The sequence below is a fragment of the Venturia canescens genome, chromosome 2 (assembly GCF_019457755.1).
Source record: "Venturia canescens isolate UGA chromosome 2, ASM1945775v1, whole genome shotgun sequence".
Lineage (NCBI taxonomy): Eukaryota > Metazoa > Arthropoda > Insecta > Hymenoptera > Ichneumonidae > Venturia > Venturia canescens.
The window spans coordinates 8,090,135-8,108,154 of NC_057422.1; the positions used below are offsets into that span (position 1 = coordinate 8,090,135).

An 18,020-nucleotide genomic window follows, 5' to 3' on the forward strand; every position below is an offset into this window, starting at 1 on the left:
GCTCGCCGAATCCGTTTTTTTTTTTCCAATTGTTGATATAACACAGAGTTCTATTTTTTAAGATTTCTTAGAAACACAAAAACGAAACAAAAACATCGAAGAACGAAATTTTGATGGTAACACTTCTCTAATTAATTACATTTAAACGTAACTTGCAATATGAGTTGAGATTTCGGAGCGAATGTGCAAAACAAACAGACCGGTACATTGGCATTTATACTGGAAATCATGAAAACAATGGTCAAGCGAAGCAATGTAAAACACTAAAAACTGGAGAAATTTATCAAAAAAATTACTGGTACTGTACAGTAAGCATAGTAGAAATGCGAAAAATTAATTTTTGCATCTGAACATTCGTAAGAAAATGTTCGAAAAGCGTTCAATCACCCGTATATTATCTGATTTGGCGCTTTTTTTTTATAAATGAAGATGGCGCAAGCGCCCAATGGCCCAATGAAATGACGAGTATACGAGAAACCACCGAGAAACTTACGGAGCGCGCATCGAAGATATCCAAATAATTGGAAGAGCGTAAAAGGAATAGTTTTTTGGATCAGTGCTGTCAATAATTATAGTAAGAAAAATAGCAGTTAGAGTTGGAATCGGTTTGAAAACATCGACAGATCAAATATTCCGTCATGTCTGCGGGCGTCTGTCGCCAGACGTTGAATTCAATACGGCCAAATACTCAAAATTCGATCATAATCGGTGTTATTATAAACAGCCAAAACTCAAAAACGTTCGAGACCGTTCAATGTACGTAAAAGTAAAAATTAGACGTTTGGGGATCAGACGAAAAATATGACCAACTGGATTTTTCGGGAGGGTAGCAACTCGCCACCGGGCAACTTCCCACCGCATTGTTCGCGTATATCTACTATATACCTGGCGTCGAGCCGCTATACCGCGTCTCTTGACTATATGATATATGCACACAAACAATGCAGTGGGAAGTTACCCAGTGTCGAGATGCTACACCCTCCCGATTTTTCAACCTCACACCACTTTACTTTTTTTACTGCTTTTTTTCAGCGCGAGGCATTCGCGGAGTGTGGACTTTCACACTTCGTGATTCGGAAAAAGATTTCATTAATGTAACTGCTTGGGGAAGCGTCGATTTCATCGATCGACTCACCAGTACTTTTCACATCGGAAGCGTCGGTCAGTACATTTCGAAAAATGCTAGTTTTACGGTCACATTTTTATTGAAACATACGAAAAAAATTTCCTTATTGAATATTCACGAAAATGAAAAAAAATCTAATCATTATTTACTTTACACACGCAAACGCTCCCAGTGGAAATCATAAGTGCCAAAGTAATGTTGCGGAAGGAAAACGATCGGAATGAAAATTTCTGTCCCTCGGTATCGAGCCCTTACACTCTCAGCGTAAACGAACATTCCGCTCTCATCCAATCACACGACAGTCCCGACAAAAACCGTTACAAGCGCTTATTGCGGATTCCGACAAAAGCAACCTCCGAATTGCGAACGCTCAAAAGCATTCTCGATGTGATTGAAACTCTGCAAAATCAATACGTCAATTTATTGGTCGTCGTCACCTTCGTGAGTCTTGATTTCCTTCCAGTATTTTTTTAACCTAACCGCGAAAATAAAGTGTGATTTTCGTTCGGAAAAATTCTATTTTTTCAAGTGATTGCGAATATGCGTCGACCCGGCTCCGCGCGTGTTCAAGCAACTTTGACGCCATGTTCGACTCGAGAGTTTCGAACATTTTCTGTTTTTTTTTTTCCAAATACTGTAAAATGGTTGTTCTGTTGATTTCTGACAAATATTCATCAACGTAATGATAAAATGAAAAACATTTTGAACTTCATTTCGAAGTTGTATTATTTCGAACAAGCTTTGAAATTGAACTCTCGACAAGCCTCGGTGAAAATACGGAATAGCGAATGACACGAGTGGTTTGTTGACACTTTCAAGGTCAGCGAGTCTCGAGATATCATCACAAAAGACGCGAGGTCATTTGTTTGTCGTGACTTCGAGGTAGCCGATGGCTCTACCCAGAAGTCGGTGTCCTTCAAACTTTGGGACAAAGAATGGGTGAAGCTTTCGGAAGTATGGCAACCTAAAGATACCGTTCTTTTCATCGCTGACGCTTTTATTGGTTATGACGCTTACAAGAAAAAATCGGTTATCTCGTTAGGTTCGTATGACGGACTGAATGAAACTTTGAATTTTCAGTGATTCCCAAATCAAAGTCAACCGCATTCTCGAAGTCTATTTTCATACGAGATAATAAAAAATATTGATAAAATGTTTTTTCAATAGTCCGAAAAACGTTGATAACAGAAAATCCGGATCTGCCGGAAACCATCGAAGTGAAAAAGTCCATAAATTGCGAGCCGGATCATCTTCCCAGTAATCCGTTTTTAGTGCCGAATCGTAAGTATCCCGGCGTCCAAATTATTCACGATTTACTTTTTCCTTCGAAAAAATCTCGTTCGAACAAATTTAAAAATTCAATAAACAACGGAGGGGCTCTCTGTCAAACCGGCCACTTTTTTTTCGACCATCTCAGATCTACCTCATAACTGATTATATCAAAGTACTACTAAAAAGCACTCTATGTGAATTTTGTCAGATTTTTAAATTCATAATTTTAGAAAATACCGTTTTTTTTTCAAGTTTTATCTCGGAAACTTGAAGTAACTGAAAAAAAATGTTTTCACATAAAAGTTGTAGTTTCGTGTTAGCTTTCGAGCGGACGACTCGAAATAATTTTTACGTTCTGGTAACGATGACTTTTTATGAAAAAAGGGGAGAATTATTTTTTTATTCAGAATCAGCCATGTTTTTTCGGCTGAAAAAATTACCGAGTTTTCCAATATGTCTGAGGATGTCGCAAAAAAATCGCCAGAGTGGCACGGATCGCGGGTCTAGGGTAAAAAAAATAAAATCAAAAACTAATTTTTTTTTATTAAAAAATAGCTAGTCTTCTTTGACTGAAAAAATTACAGTCTTTCAGTATGTTTGACGATCTCGTAAAAAAATTGCCAGAGTGATACGGGTCGAGGTGCCGGGTATGAAAAAAATAATTTGTGTAATTTCATTTTTTTACCCTTGAACCTCGATCCGTGCCACTCTGGCGATTTTTTTGCGATATCGTCGTACATATTGGAAAACTCTGTAATTTTTTCAGCCGAAAAAACATGGCTGTTTCGGAATAAAAAAATAATTCTCCCCGTTTTTCGTAAAAAGTCATCGTTACCAGAACGTAAAAATTATTTCGAGTCGTCCGCTCGAAAGCTAACACGAAACTACAACTTTTATGTGAAAACATTTTTTTTCAATTACTTCAAGTTTCCGAGATATATTCGTTTGAAAAAAAACGGTATTTTCCAAAATTATGAATTTGAAAATATGAAAAAATTCACATAGAGTGCTTTTTGGGTAGATCTGAGATGGTCGAAAAAAAAGTAGCCGGTTTGACAGAGAATCCTTCAACGATAAACCAAAATTTCGAAAAATTTTTAAAATTTTTTCTCTTTTGTTATTGTTGTTATAAAATCTCGATTTTTCATTTGAATCGCATTACGAAAAAATGACGTAATTATACGGGTCAATTGTTCGTTACAGCCGAAAGTGTTAAAACGGTGATGACGATACGCGAAATATCGGAGAAATTGAACAATATGTCAATTCCAGAAGGCGAAAGGCTTCAATTCGTAACAATTCTTTACGCATTCGTGACTGAAATTAACATGGAAAGTATCGTGAATACAGGTGCCCTGATAACCAGATGGTCAGACACAGAATAAAAAATGATTAATTATTTAATTGTGATTAAATATTTATCAATAAATTAAAATAGAAAAAAGAAAAAAAATTCACGATATCCGAAAAATCTGACAGTAAAAATGTCCAGGAATTTTACAATTGGAAAACAGCAACAAATGCAAACGAAAAATATAATTATTTGGAAAATTTGGATGAAATTTTTTTAGCGCACTTTGCAAAAGAGTGGTCGCCGAGGGAAACGATTCGTGTATGAACCTTGAATGTCCTTCGGGGAACGGTCGCCGTGAGCCAATGAACGTCAGCAATCTTTATCTTAAACTCAATCTAAAAGACGACACTGGATATTTAATCGGATGTCGATTGACCGGGCCGGCCGCCGAACGAGCTCTCAATTGTACGGCTTCGGATTTCGCGGTATGTAAAGTGTGAAAGAAAAAAAATTCCATCATATTTGTGCAAATAAGTTTTTTTCTGAACCATTCGATTATTATGTTTTTATAATTTATTTTATTTTTCGAAGAAAATGACTCTGCCGGAGCGTGGCGAACTCAAGTGGAAACTCTGCTTGGAAAAGTGCGACGTGCGTCTTCAGGTTTTGGGCCCGACGCAGACTTTTCCTCGTGCTCTTTACAACATTTTAGCGATAAAACGCATTCGCGATGGCGAAGTCGTCGAAACGGACAACGAAGACGACGAAAGATTCCCACCTTTCGAATAATAGAATCGAAAAAATGTACAATTTTACTTTTTTATTTCCTTTGGTTATATTTTCCATAAATAAATATCGATCCTTGTTTATTAACGCTGTGTGACAACGCGTAATTTTTCAAAAAATATCCAACTCGTTTTATTTACTATTGAATGGTTTTTTTAAATCGATGCGTCATAATTATAATTCGCCATCAAACAATGCAGTTCGAGGGGGATTCCGCTTCTTCGTATGGCCAGCTGTTCGAACAGCTGATTCATTCATAAGTTCGTACTGTTCGTGCCGTTGTACTCGTTGGACCGGTGGACGAAACTGAAAATCAAATCCACACCGTCTAGCTAGTCCACGTGAGTGCTCCATGAGAGAGTCATGGGAAGAGAACGGAATTTCGTACTTTCCCGAATATTTGTCTGTAAATATCGTTATTTATCGTTGAAAATGTGAAGTTTGTGTCATTTCATGGAAATAGCGTTTATTGTAAGGTGATGATTTAACTGCAATCGAGAACGTTGAGAAAATTTCTAAAAACCAGCAGGTAACCTCAATTTGCGTACTGTTTTCTTACACGAAAAAGTGAACTGGAATTTTGCAAAATTAGGTTAATTTCATAATTGTTATGTTCACTGATTGTACGCCCGAAAGCTGTACGAAAATATGTCAGACTCAGTGTTCGTAAACAACGAAACATTGGAGGTTATACGAAGTCAGTCGCGATTGGTTTTGAATGAAGAAAGAAAAAGTAATCGTGCTTTGTTATGGAGGAAAAAACGGTCAGCTCTTGGTGGAATAAATGGAGAAGAATTTTATTTAAGCACCAAAGAGGTTGTTGACAAAGCAAAACAGCTTGAAAGAGGTGCTCTCTCGAGGAAAGATTATCTCTTGCTTCAGAACTCCTTGATTCAGGTTTGTTGCTAACTCTCAACGAATATGAAGCATAAAAAATTCATTTTGTTATTTTTTACATGGAAAACCGATACGAAATACAAACATTTATCGATAATTTTCAAAGTGAACTTTGTTATTTCACCAGAATGAAGCCAACGTCAAGAGTTTCCTCCAAGCAAATAATGTGCTGGATGCATTGATGCGTGATTTAACTGGTGCAAATCCAGCTGTACAATTAATTGCTGCAAGTTGTTGTTGCAATATCGCTTTGGCCAACCCACAAGTTTGTATATTTTTGGCAAAGTACGCCGGACCTCATCTTGTTGCAGAACTTTATAGTCTGAATTATCCTCTGCTGGAAGTTTGTGCATGGACTATTGGGAATCTCTGTGCCGGTAGCAAAACTGCCTTTGAGTTCCTGTATGCTCAAGGTTGCTACCAAGCATTGATATCCCTTATCAACAATTGCGAAGAATCCGTTTTACAATCAACCATTTATGCGCTCAAATTTTGCCTGTATTCGGGACACGATGTTATAAGGTGAGTATTCATAAATTGTGCGTCTGCTTTCCAGTTATTCCGGTCATTTTAGCTCTTTTTCCCAATAAATATGAAAATTATTCCATCAAACTTTAGGATCAATAATTCTCTTAAATTTTTTCATCAGTCGTTATTTCTAACTTTTCTTGGAGGCAATCCGATTCCCCAAGGTGTCCATCATTCAACTTTGTGTCCATCATTTTCCATGCAATTATGTTTTTATTTCACAGTGGTTCAGAAGTCACGGATTTGAGTACAGCGCTGATTCGCCTAAATCATTTTTCTCATGACAAGGAAAACCTGTGGATTTTAGCTTTGTTGTCATCCAGAAAAGAGTCTCATAACGCACTGATGTCCGTATTGGAAATAGTTTTGAAAATCGTATGGGAAATTGTGATGGATTCAGAAGCAACATCAAACGATGAGATGGTGATGACAATTCAAAAATGTTTTGCGCTTACGTCTCATGAAAATAGTCAGATGTCTGATATCACATTGGACAATAGTTTGTTCGAGCACTTTTCAATTTGTATTTCTCCATCATTATTATTTAATGTCGATTTGAATAGCGATTTGATCACTGTTTTTTTGCAGTTGGCACCGGGAATCAGACTTTTGGGGAATACAATAACCGAGTCAACGGGAAGAGCGGCTAAAATTTTCATCAATTCAAGAAATAATCAAGATATTGCAACATTTTTCGATAAACTGCTCTCTAAATCTGAGAATCACGTGAAAATGGAATCGTTTTGGGTCTTTGGCAATTTTTATGATCACGTGCAACCAGAAATTCGTGCTGAGGTCCGAGAGCGATTGATTCCCTTGATGAATTCATTGAAGCACTTCGTCAGTTGACCTTGGCTTCCAAGCGATTATTTAACTCTGAGTGATGTAAAAAATTTCTAATTTACAAACGATTAGTATAATTATTTATTATTTGTATAAATACAAAAAACGATACAAACTATGCAACAATCGTCGAAACGTCAATGAAGTTTCACGGCCTTAATTTCATCACTGTACAATACGCCTTAACTATTGTTTTTACTTCATCAGACTTCAAAACGTCAGTCCCGTTGACGAGAACCTTTTCTGAGATGTGCCATGATGAATGCGACTCGGCACGTCGTCGACGCACTGAACCTTAGCGACATTGAAGTACAAAGTTCCCATTAGTTTTGCTGTTGGACTTGCGACGTTTTTCAGGCACTGGTGAAGAGCAATGTCACAAGCGCAGTGAGACCTCGGGAACAAAAGAAAATACAACCATCAGCCCGTGATGTTTGGAAATTCGTGCTTTTCTTCAATCCCTAATGCGGTTGGGGAAACTGAAGCATATTCGAGATTTGCTGGCCACAGCTCATCGTCGACTTTGATCACGAGTTCGTTTATTTTCTCGAACTCGAAATTTTCCTCATGAAAATTGCCATCGTTTGTACATGGAAAACATTTTAATGTGAATTCAACGTTAAATTTGATTCAATACTTTGAGGTGGCAGTGAACAAAACATCGATTTCTAGACGTACAGGGTTGTGACGACAAAATTGAAAAAAAAATTTCGACCTGGCAAGGTCGAAAATCGAAAGGCCCTGCTCCATTCGAGATTGGGAAATTTTTTGGAAAATTGGCTTATTTCGAAGAATTTCTACTCAAATGAAACTTCGAATAACGTTATAACTCACTTGCTGTATAATGAATAATTCGTGAGATTGTACCGGGTGCGATGAGCCCGAATTTTGACAGGGCATAAATCGTGGGTTCGACAGCATCTGGAATCATCAGTGAGGATATGAACGAAACTTCGAAGGTTTTCCGTCGAAAATGAATAGCAACTCCGGCTTCTTCTCGACCCTCTGAGCGGGACGGTCGATCGACGCAAACCGGAAGTGACGTCAAATGTCTTAGAGTCGATCGGCCCTCCGTAAACGGAGTGGAAATTTGTCCATTTTCGATCACCGTCGAGGGTCGTCAGGGTAACTATCGACTCTAAGGATTAAATACGTTTAAAGATTTTTCTCTCTTACCTGTCGATTTCTACTTCCGGTCCCAAATCGTGATAATCTTGCGCTACGTCACCAGTCCCACACCACTTGGTCCCTTGAAAAAAGTGGTCATTTTTTTACTCCAATTTTGAAGTTCAACTGTTTCGTGATGGCTCAAGAGACGGAGCAAAGTACCGGGAAAATAATTGATCGATTTGAGAGCTACACGAGTACCGGAAAGAAACGGTTCGGACAAATTTCGAAAACTTTGCGTAATCAATCGAGCCAGTTTATTTGTCGAGAATGAAATTTTCCAAAAACGAGAATTATAAAGTGTAGTTATGATAAAAGTGGTAAATATTTATGAGACCATGAAATTGCACTTGGTCCATCGAATTTGGAGTAAACGTCTCCCATTTTGATAACCCTCCGAGTAAAAAATCACGCGCACGAACGATTGTGAGGACAAACAAAATTCGTAAACGAAATAATGCAAACCTGGCAAAATCCCAGACAGCAAATTCAGAGCGTTCGCTCCGAACTCATTCGCTTTTTCAAATGTACCCTTCGCTGTGGCACTTTGCCCTGAAAGCCTCGGTTGCAACCTGTCAAATTCTTCGCAACGGTACATCAAACTAGTCATTTGGTCAAAAGAAACCTCCGTTGGTCTCAACGATGCCGACAAATTTCGCAAAATTTCTTGAATCTCCTTAGGCTCGCTGCAAATAAAAAAATCAAAATAGAAAGTTTCAAATAAACCGAATTTTGACACTGCGGAGGTTGGACACAACTCGACCACTAAAAATCATTTTCGTTCAAACTTTGACTCGCAATAATTTATTTACAAAAAATTTCATATTTTTTAAACATTCGGCATTTCAGTATTGAGTGCGTTGAACCACCATTTACTTATCAAATTATTATATTTCAATGATTATAATTCCATGTTCACTGAAAGGAATAAATGAATCGAGGTTTCTTTTAACGTCATTTTTACAACTTGTCTATCAAGTTACTGCATGGTCTCGGCGGTGAAATCTTCTCACGAGCTCGCAGTGACCAACATCGAGCGAAAGGTCTCGTGACTTCGACCAAGAAGAAAATGATTACGTGCTAGGCTTCGCAACGATGAGATTTTTTTCCAATTTCGATAAATATTTATCCATGATAGAATCTTGTTTTAATGAATCCTGAATAGCTAATTTTCGAATTTACACTTTCATCTCAATTTTTAAATTACCATTGAATGTACTCTTAACCAGAAATATTAACGTAATTTTTACATTTCTAGCAACCTGGTCGAGGAATTGAGCTCCGAGTCAATGGCAGGCATGAAAAAGTGGGAAAAATGGAAGAGAATCCGGATGATTGATGAACGAGGCTATAATTTTTCCAACTATCTCCGACGTTCTTTGGCACTCTCGTTTTTTTCTCGTCGAGCTCCAAATGGCACGAACGAACGTTAAATCTTCATAACCGGAAATAATATGAATTTATTTATTTGCTCTAAACCTATTAATCATCATCTTAAAAAGCTTGAAAGTTTCCAATCTTACAACTTCGTCGCAAAGCAAATATTCGAGGATTGTGGCTTCAATAAACGAATTTTGTATCGAATTAGCAGAAAAAATTGAACGAACATTCGAAATTGTTCTTGTCATTGAACGGTCTTGAAGGTTTGTGAAAATTTTCAAAAGTATTAGGAGACAGTGATGGAAAAAAAATATTTCACAAAGCTTAGTAACGGGCATTGACTTTTGGAGGTGTCGATCCCATCGAAAAATCCTCAAGCCCCACGTTTAATGAAATTACTGTTGAACAAGCAGTTGTTATGCAACAGAAGAGTTCACCGAGTCGTTCGTGATGCGCGAATCGTGTGAAGATTGGTAAGCAATGAGCAATAAAATAGCACAGACAATATCGAAAAAAATCATTTTTGGCATATTTCGAAATGCAAAAGATTTTAAATACGAAACTGTTTCCAGGTGAGTGTCCTCTTTCCAAAAATGTTTTCTCGAGATTTTACGAATATTCGAACGAACTTCAGACACAAATTGTTTCAGATATTTCGACCCGAAGACGCTGCCTGAAAAATTGATAGTTTTCCCGAGCTCTCGAGGCAGGAGGGCGAATAAAAAGCGGACAAAAGCTACTCACTATCCTTCGACGATATCACAGTTGTGAATTTCATTATTCCGTTTGAAATCGACAACGGCAACGGCTTGCTCGTGAAAATAAACAGCGCGATTTAATCCGGAGGCGAATATTTGTGCACTGGGTAAAACACCGTTGAGTCCTTTGTAATTACTGCGAAGAATGAAAGGCTGTTGAGTGCTGGCGGTGAGGATCGTCCCGAGGATCACGAGGACCGCATGCGTCGAGGTCCTCATGTCCTAATCGACTGCGGCGAGGCTCCGGGGCTCGGATAATCGAACGTCAACGGTGTTGACGCGCCAGCTCCTACTGCTCGAGCGATTCTTTCACGTCGAGTGAGAAGGCAGGTGTAAAGGTTCCCCGCGAAAGCATTTTTCGTTCGGCGTCCGATGTGCTCCGGGTTTCCTTGCTCCTCATAGTCGCTCGAGCCTCTCTTCGATTTTCTATCGACCCTCGCCCCACTCAGCTCGGAGTATCGTCGTTGTTCATGATTAGCGAAAATTTAAGGCTTCGTTAAACAATTGCTCTTTGCGGGACGATAAATGGAAGCTCGTGCGAGCACCGACGTCGAGAAAGAACGAGATCGTATTGAGACCAACGAATTTTGGAGCACGATTGAGGCACGTTCGTCCCGAAAATGTGCCGAGAAATTCGGCCTCGAACTCGTGTCGTTTCGTATCTCTATTCGAATTTATATACACCGATAAGTTAATGAAGGAGCTAACGAGCGTTGGATCTATCGATCATTACCAAGCCCTGGTTCCCTGGTCCGAGCCGCGAAGCAACCTTTTCGACCGGGCGCACCGAATAATCGATCGATTCGAAAAACAATGAATTTTAATGGCCTGCGAGATCTGAAGAATCGAGAGGGGGACATTCGCTCGCCGGAGGTGGTAGCACGCGGAGTGGGAACTCGAGGGGCTTGCGATATCGCCGCGACCGGTCCCGCGGAGTGTCGGGGGCCCACATTTCCGAAGGTGGGGACTATAGGAAAGTGGAACGTTCGCCGGCAGGCTGGCTGCTCGAGCGGAGAACGGGAGACGGAAGAGAAAGACAAAAAAGTCGGCCACACGATTACTTTGGGTTTTGTTCGCGTTGAACGTGCCTCGAACAGGCCCGGAATCGGGAGACGGTTTTAAATAAAATGTGAAAATAGTTTATCTGTGCATTTGAAATGTTGAAATCGTTGAATATCGATGCAAGCCGACGTCGTATTTAGTTGCGCAATGTAAATTACGCCTCAATTTCATATCAACGCGCTCTTATTATTCAGTTTTTAAAATCGCTTTACACGAGTTTTCACTTTAGCTTGGCAGCACGGAACGGTCAGGCGAAATATTTTTTATCCGGACAAATATTAAATTTCTATCGACCTCGAAGCATTTCGATAAAATCAACTTTTTTATTCCGTTCGAAAAAATATCACAGACTTTCGTACAAACAGTCGATCGGTTTGGTTAGAAAAAACTTTACGCTCGTAGGAACGAGGAAAAAACGAAAAAAATTTTCGAAAAAATGCCCTCCAACGAATATATTTTTCAAATATATTCTTCACCGGGAAATTTTGTTGCAACTGTCGACCACGACCTCGGAAATGACTCTTTAATGATTGGGCTTCAGTGACTGTTGACCCTGCGAAGCGTTCTGCTTGCTCGTAGGATTAGGCGGGTATTGAGATCCGGCACGATTCGCAGTGCTCAATGTGATGCTGATTGGCGTCGCGTTCAACAATTGAAGCCTCACCGGACACTGACGGAAGCCTGTAACATTAAATTTTTGAGAATACTCCAAAGTTCGATAGTTTTGTGCGCTTTTGTTTCAGTTTCAGGTGCCTTTTCCAGCGCTCCTCTTTCGATGACGTCATTGAATCGGTTCATACGTGAATTATTGAAACGGACGTTCGAGGAACCGACGAAGAATCTCCGAATGGTCGATTTCCCTGGGAATTTAAACGTCAAACTCAAAAACAAAATGGAATTTCCTTGAAAAAAATGAACAAAAATATGTGAGATTTCGGAATGTGGACAAATTTTTCGGAAATGTGAAGAATACCGAGACCGCGCAGTTCTGCTCGTTAGTAAAAGTCGACGAATTAGTTTGAGAAAGTGAAAACAATTTGTAAATTTTAATTTGCAGCATTTTTTTTCTATACAAGGAAATGATGTATTTTCGTTACGTTCTTTTACGAACTTTAATCTATCTCTTTGTTTAAATTCATAAGAAAAAACTAAATGACGAGCCATCAGAAAAAAAAACAGTTTTCAACTTTCGATTTTCATCGTTTTTCTATTTACATTGAAATTAAATAATTCAGACAATTTTGCTGGAAAGTATAGAGGAAGTACAGACTTATACACGATATCTTACAAAATTTCCAAAAATTCAAGCGGTTAGACGAGTTTTTGAAAAACTCATATTTTCGTAAAATTCAAAATGTCATAAAATTTAAACCGCTCAACCGATATTTCCCAAATTCAATGCCAACCTTCCTATTATGATAGTCTATTTACACAGAAAAAAATGATTAATAAATCTTAAAATATTCGAAAGTTAGAGCGTCGACACCCTTTTTATGAAAATTTTAAAACGTCAGATTCGTAATTTTTTTACAAATTCTGACAAAATTGTTAGAGAACGAAGAGCTTGTATAGATTAACATCTGTGCAAAACGGCAGCCCTGTATTATCTCGAACCGTTTCCGAGTTATAAGCGTTTGAATTTTGCAGCACTGCAAAATGGCCATAGCACTGAAGAATTTTCGATTTTTCGATGTTTTGGGACATATTGAGCACATTGACATTGAAAACTGGAAAAAAAATGTTCATCGTCACAAAGCTTCCTCGACGAGGAAGCAAAATGGTCTCGCCCTGGATCAGCCGATTCGCAAAGTTGCTGCTGATCGATTCGAATTTTCGTTTCGGATAATTCGATCGAGAGCGACGAGCATTTGCAAGACAGGTTCGAAAGACGCGCTCGGTCGTCAAGAAAGCCTGAAAAAGCGCCAGAAACGAGGACGAATGTTGGATGTGAAAAAATGAAGGTGACAAGGTACCTGCGTGATGGGGACCGGAGCAATGACAGCAAATGGGGCTGTTCCGAGGCCTCGGACAGAATTCGACGCTGTGAGGCTCGCCGCAACGCACGCAGCGAGGCAAGTGTCGACAGTTGGCTGCAACGTGCCAGAAGCCTTGGCAACGGTAGCACTGGAGAACGCCGTCGCCTTGCTGCCCGTACGACGAGGATTCAGCGAGGTTGCAGTTCCCTATCACAGCACCTGGTAACCCAGCTTGATTTGGAGCAGCGTTTCCGCAACTTGTGCCACTGCCGTTCGTCATTCCGCCGTTGCCACCACCCCGCCACCAACGCTCCGGAACCGCACTGAACCTCGCGGCACCGAAGAAGTCCAAACCTTGCCGCAGAACGATCTCGTAATGGTCCGCCTCCAGGATCTTTTCGATTTAATCAATGAAACGTTCGAGCTGAGAGGCAAATCGATATTGGGGAAGCTCCTCTTATAAGATGGTTCGTCATCGCGAAACATCAGAATCGTCGAAATCAACGCGAATTTTCTTTCGAATTCGATTGCTCAGTCAATCGAAATTTGCGACTTTGTTTATTTCTTACTTTCAACTAAGTTAGTGTCGTTTCTAGCAGTTTTCAGATTTTAAAACGAGCGTTCATTCTGGGACGAAACGGGCTATACTAAAGAATTTGCAAATTTTTTTTCATTTTTGGAAAAAAATAAGGAAAAATAATTTCGTTTTAGGAAACGAATTGAAAATATTCATTTTTGGAAATAACGGAAAAAACAAACATTTTCGATTTCGGAAAAAAAATTGATAAAAAAATAAGAAAATTTCATTCGTGGGGAAAAATCAAAAATTTTCATTTTCGGAAAAAAAAATACCAAATTTCGATTTTACGAAAGAAAAATAAGAAAAATCAAAAATTTTCATTTTCAGAAAAAAAATTGATAAAAATAACAAATTTTCATTTTGGGAAAAAAATAAAAAAATTTCATTTTCGGAAAAAAATTGAAAAAAATCACCAAATTTTGATTTTAGGAAAAAAACAAGAAGAACTTCATTTGTGAAAAAAATCAAAAATTTTTATTTTTGGAAAAAAATGGATAAAAAGAAATGCCGTAATTTTTGTACCGCCCCGTTTTGCCCCGGTTTCCCCGACACGCCTCTCACGACCTTGACAGTGTTGAGCGTCGTGAGTGTAAAATTCGTCGATTTGACCGTTTCATTTTCCTCCGTTTTTTATTTCCTGTCAGTGGTCCGTGCCGAATATAGAAAGAATCGAGCAAAGTCTTACCTCCACACGAACATATTGTCGCAACCGTTCGATGCTTCCGGTCGCAATGCCCTGCTTGGCGAAAGCCGAGCTTAGATCTTGCAAGGGAATGGCCCAAGGCACATCGCGCAATAAAACGGCCTGTCGGTATCGAGAATCTCGCGCAGAAAAACGAGCCACCTGTGCACCATCAAGATTCTTGAGATTAAAAAGAAAGGAGAAAAGCGAGCGAGCGGGGGAGGGGGGAGGAAGCGTTCGCGCGTCAAAGTACAGTAGGACATTTGAATCCGGAGGGAACGAGGTCAAATATCTCTATTGTTGGATCGTTCTGATTACTCCGAAGACGCGAGTGTCGCAAGACCTCCTCGTCGATAGAAAGCCCCGCTTCGTTGTACGGGCATTCGCCATGAGATAGAAAAATTCATCGGGCAAGATAAAACTCTTAAGGAGGGTGGCTACGTTCGTCAAATTGATAAGAAATTGATCAAATTTGGTGATAATGTTCTTCAACATCAAGTGCGAAGACACAATTTTTTTCAAAATTTTCTTCTGCTTAGTTATCGAGTAATTACGGATTAAAGCAGATTTCTTATGCCCGGAATGTATACCTATATATATGGAAACGCTATGCTTATACACTTGAACTTTAGTGATTAATTACTCGATAACTGTACAGAAGAAAAATCTTAAAAAATTTGTACTGTCAAATTTGGCCCTAAAGAATATGTTCACCAAATTTTATTAAATTCTTATCATTTTGAAATTTTTAATCTATTTAACATGGTTTAGCATGGCAACATTGTATTGTCGGTAGCCACCCTCCTTAAAAACGACAATTGGTTACGTTTTGAAAGTCAGTGGAATAAAATCATGAAATTCTCTTCCCAAGCAACTTTCGGGCGTTTTGATTGAGCCGATATTTCAATTCGAATGGAACTTCCGGTTTGATAAACGCTTCGAATGTAAAGGGTCGCGTGATGCGATGCACGTACTTGGACCGGTCCCTGGAAAACACGTGCGAGGTCGCCGCGCTGGAGCAATTTTTCGGCATCGGTTTCGCGGGCGAAAGCAGCAATGAGGCCGCACGAGGTTTCGGAAACTTGCCAGTCTGCGAGCGGAGCCGAGGCGCGAATCGCGTTCTCCAAATTCGTTCGTGACAATTCGTTGGCTCGATTCGTCTGACAGCTGTTCGGGGCACGCGAAACGTAGAGGGAGCACGCGAGCTCTTCGTCGCTGGCCGCGGTTGTCGGCGACGAGTCCGCGTCCGGGCGAGAGAGCCTCGCGCCCTGCTCGCACTCGTAATCCAATGTCTCACTCTCGTCAGATTTCTGTGCTGGTCGATGATCGTTCCGATCGCCCTCCATCCTACGCGGGAGCCCAATCTTCTCGCTGTCCTGATGCCAATTTTTATATTTTTAACCTCCCAGTTATCGCTGTTTTTACTTATTCGAAAACTCAATTTTTTCTAGGCGCTTTGCTCAACTTTTTTACAGTCGAACTCGCCATTCGCTCGGACTTTGGGAACTTATTTTTGTGCAAAATTCTCTCAACTCGGGATTCTATTTCGAAATCCAAATGTAAAAAAAATTGAAATAAAAACAGCTTTCTTTTACGTTTTCAATAAATGAGTCAGGAGCTCAATTGCTGGCGAAGCAATTCGAAAAATGATTGAATCGCTAATTTATCGGCGATTCGATCGTTCGGACAAAAAAATTGCGGATGCTCGTCAGCGTTGTGACTATGAAAATTCCGAGATTTACGTAACGAAGCTGTCGAAAAACGATAAATAATAATCTGCTTCCGTGCACAAAAGCGATCGTCGTTGAGCGATAAGGCGATTATAATTTCTCGGGGTTATGCCGAGAATGACAGAACGCGACTGACGTTTCGTCATTATTTTTTCGTATCCTCGCGGGATCGTGACTTTGTTCATACGATGCGACGCGATGATTAAAAGAAAAACAACTTTGACGTACAAGCTGAGAAGTTTCGCGTAAACTGCCACTTACCTCGGTCCTTTCTTCTATCTTCGTATATTTTCAAATAAAAATAACACGCTGGGCCACAGCAAAGACATGGCCCAAAGCTGGCGCCATTCGTTGACCTCTTTCTTTCACGATCGCAACAATACCTCAGTTTTCCATTCATTTGTTTTGCATCGAAATTCAGGAATCCGTAGACACGAGGAATTAAATTATTATTGGGGGAAAAAAAATTCTTACATTTTACTGTCAAAATGAATTTTATTATCCATTTCTATGGGAGAAATTATCCCAATTTTATGGTACGAAAGTTAAACAAGTTTCTTTGTTCAACATTTTTTATTTCATTTTATAACATTTATTCATAAAACGTTTACTCAGCTTTTTTACTTATTCGCTACAGTTTGGGAGTAAAAATAATGGCAAAAAAAACTTTTTCAATGTTATTGAAAATTGTTTTGAAACTGAAGGAAAGCATGAAGCTTACCGCGCCGGAGAACTCAACTCTTCTGTCTACGATAAAAAGTAGTTCGCGAAAAAAAATGTCAAATTAACGGTTTTCAATGGAACTGCCACTGCGACGATTCTCTCCGTCCCCTCCCTTCGAATACGATTTCGCGTTTTTTTCTATCTCCTGGTTACACGGTTTTACAGTCTTAATTCTAATTACGATTCGAAATACCAAAAATTCACCGATCATTTGGAACTTTTTTTTTTTTTATAAAAAAACAACGAAACCGAACGAAATATGAATTGTTTGTCATTTATCTTTCTCTAGAGTAAAAACGAGTGAATCATTTTGGACGAATGCTAAAAATAGAGTTTTTGTTTTCGATCATTGTACTGGATGTAAATTTTGAGGTTATTTTACAGCTGCGATCATTTGGACGGATGATTTCGCTTGTAAATTGTTTAGAGGTTATTGTTTTTATAGTTGATTTATAGAGTTTTGAGGTTAGTTTGATACTGAAGAATGAAAATGATAAGAAAAAATATGGCGAGCGTGTTTAAACGAATATTACCATCGGAACATTTGATAGATCGTTATTTAAATTTACAGAATATAAAATAAAATCTGATATCTCTGTCTGTATCGGTCGCACTGCATGCGATCATGTTCGAACGAGCAAAACAATGAATTTTATTGGGTAGTAAATTTTATTGGGTTCATTTAAAAAATCTTGCGACGATTCAAACAATCGTCCCTGAAGGAGTAGTACAAAGGATTGGAATTCGAATATCCATTGTAGTATCAAAAGAAAAGATTCAAATGGCTCAGACATGTCGCGCCTTCAAACGTTTCAACTTTTTTTTTACTACTGGGTGTCAAGCGCTCCTGCGCCCCCATCTACAAATTTTGTTTTCTGACAATGAGTATGTGAATAAACATCTATAACGTCATCTGACTTCACTTAATAAAACTGATAATTGAAGCAAACATGACGGGGCTTGTACAAATAAATATGCTTTGTTTGATGCTTGATTTATTCGTGAGATAGACGAGACGTAGTATAATTGTACTATCCTTATCCCTTCTCGAAGAAAATCGATGACATCACCACATCACCTTTATTCGTTCGCCATATTGACGTTTTGACTCAAGGTAGACTCACGACATTCACGACTGAAGCAGTGGCGCCATCGATAGTTCGGTATATAACCGTCTGCCCCCCCCCCGTGTTTTTTCATGGGGCGGCGCGTGCTG

At 39.2% G+C, this 18,020-nt stretch overlaps 4 protein-coding genes across 4 annotated transcripts; 2 read left to right on the forward strand and 2 right to left on the reverse strand.

Moving 5' to 3' along the window:
- The first annotated feature begins 82 nt into the window (after window positions 1-82).
- On the forward strand, window positions 83-4,565 carry hdm (hold'em). Its single transcript, XM_043413296.1, has 8 exons — window positions 83-756; window positions 1,033-1,161; window positions 1,299-1,567; window positions 1,946-2,168; window positions 2,294-2,407; window positions 3,602-3,767; window positions 3,970-4,177; window positions 4,284-4,565. Exons 1-8 carry the CDS (start codon window positions 639-641, stop codon window positions 4,479-4,481), a joined length of 1,425 nt encoding a protein of 474 aa, XP_043269231.1. The 5' UTR covers window positions 83-638; the 3' UTR covers window positions 4,482-4,565.
- A 184-nt stretch (window positions 4,566-4,749) lies between these two features.
- On the forward strand, window positions 4,750-6,864 carry LOC122407228 (importin subunit alpha). Its single transcript, XM_043413299.1, has 5 exons — window positions 4,750-5,007; window positions 5,115-5,375; window positions 5,503-5,897; window positions 6,128-6,326; window positions 6,492-6,864. The coding sequence occupies exons 2-5, from the start codon at window positions 5,127-5,129 to the stop codon at window positions 6,750-6,752; spliced, it is 1,104 nt and encodes a 367-aa protein (XP_043269234.1). The 5' UTR covers window positions 4,750-5,007; window positions 5,115-5,126; the 3' UTR covers window positions 6,753-6,864.
- LOC122407230 (uncharacterized) lies at window positions 6,804-10,847 on the reverse strand. The gene is made up of 5 exons (XM_043413301.1): window positions 10,038-10,847; window positions 8,379-8,599; window positions 7,923-7,995; window positions 7,581-7,667; window positions 6,804-7,140 (listed from the first exon to the last, which is right to left on the reverse strand). Exons 1-5 carry the CDS (start codon window positions 10,268-10,270, stop codon window positions 6,957-6,959), a joined length of 798 nt encoding a protein of 265 aa, XP_043269236.1. The 5' UTR covers window positions 10,271-10,847; the 3' UTR covers window positions 6,804-6,956.
- A 515-nt stretch (window positions 10,848-11,362) lies between these two features.
- On the reverse strand, window positions 11,363-15,822 carry LOC122407229 (uncharacterized). The gene is made up of 4 exons (XM_043413300.1): window positions 15,326-15,822; window positions 14,355-14,513; window positions 13,087-13,483; window positions 11,363-11,794 (listed from the first exon to the last, which is right to left on the reverse strand). Exons 1-4 carry the CDS (start codon window positions 15,695-15,697, stop codon window positions 11,637-11,639), a joined length of 1,086 nt encoding a protein of 361 aa, XP_043269235.1. The 5' UTR covers window positions 15,698-15,822; the 3' UTR covers window positions 11,363-11,636.
- Window positions 15,823-18,020: the final 2,198 nt, after the last annotated feature.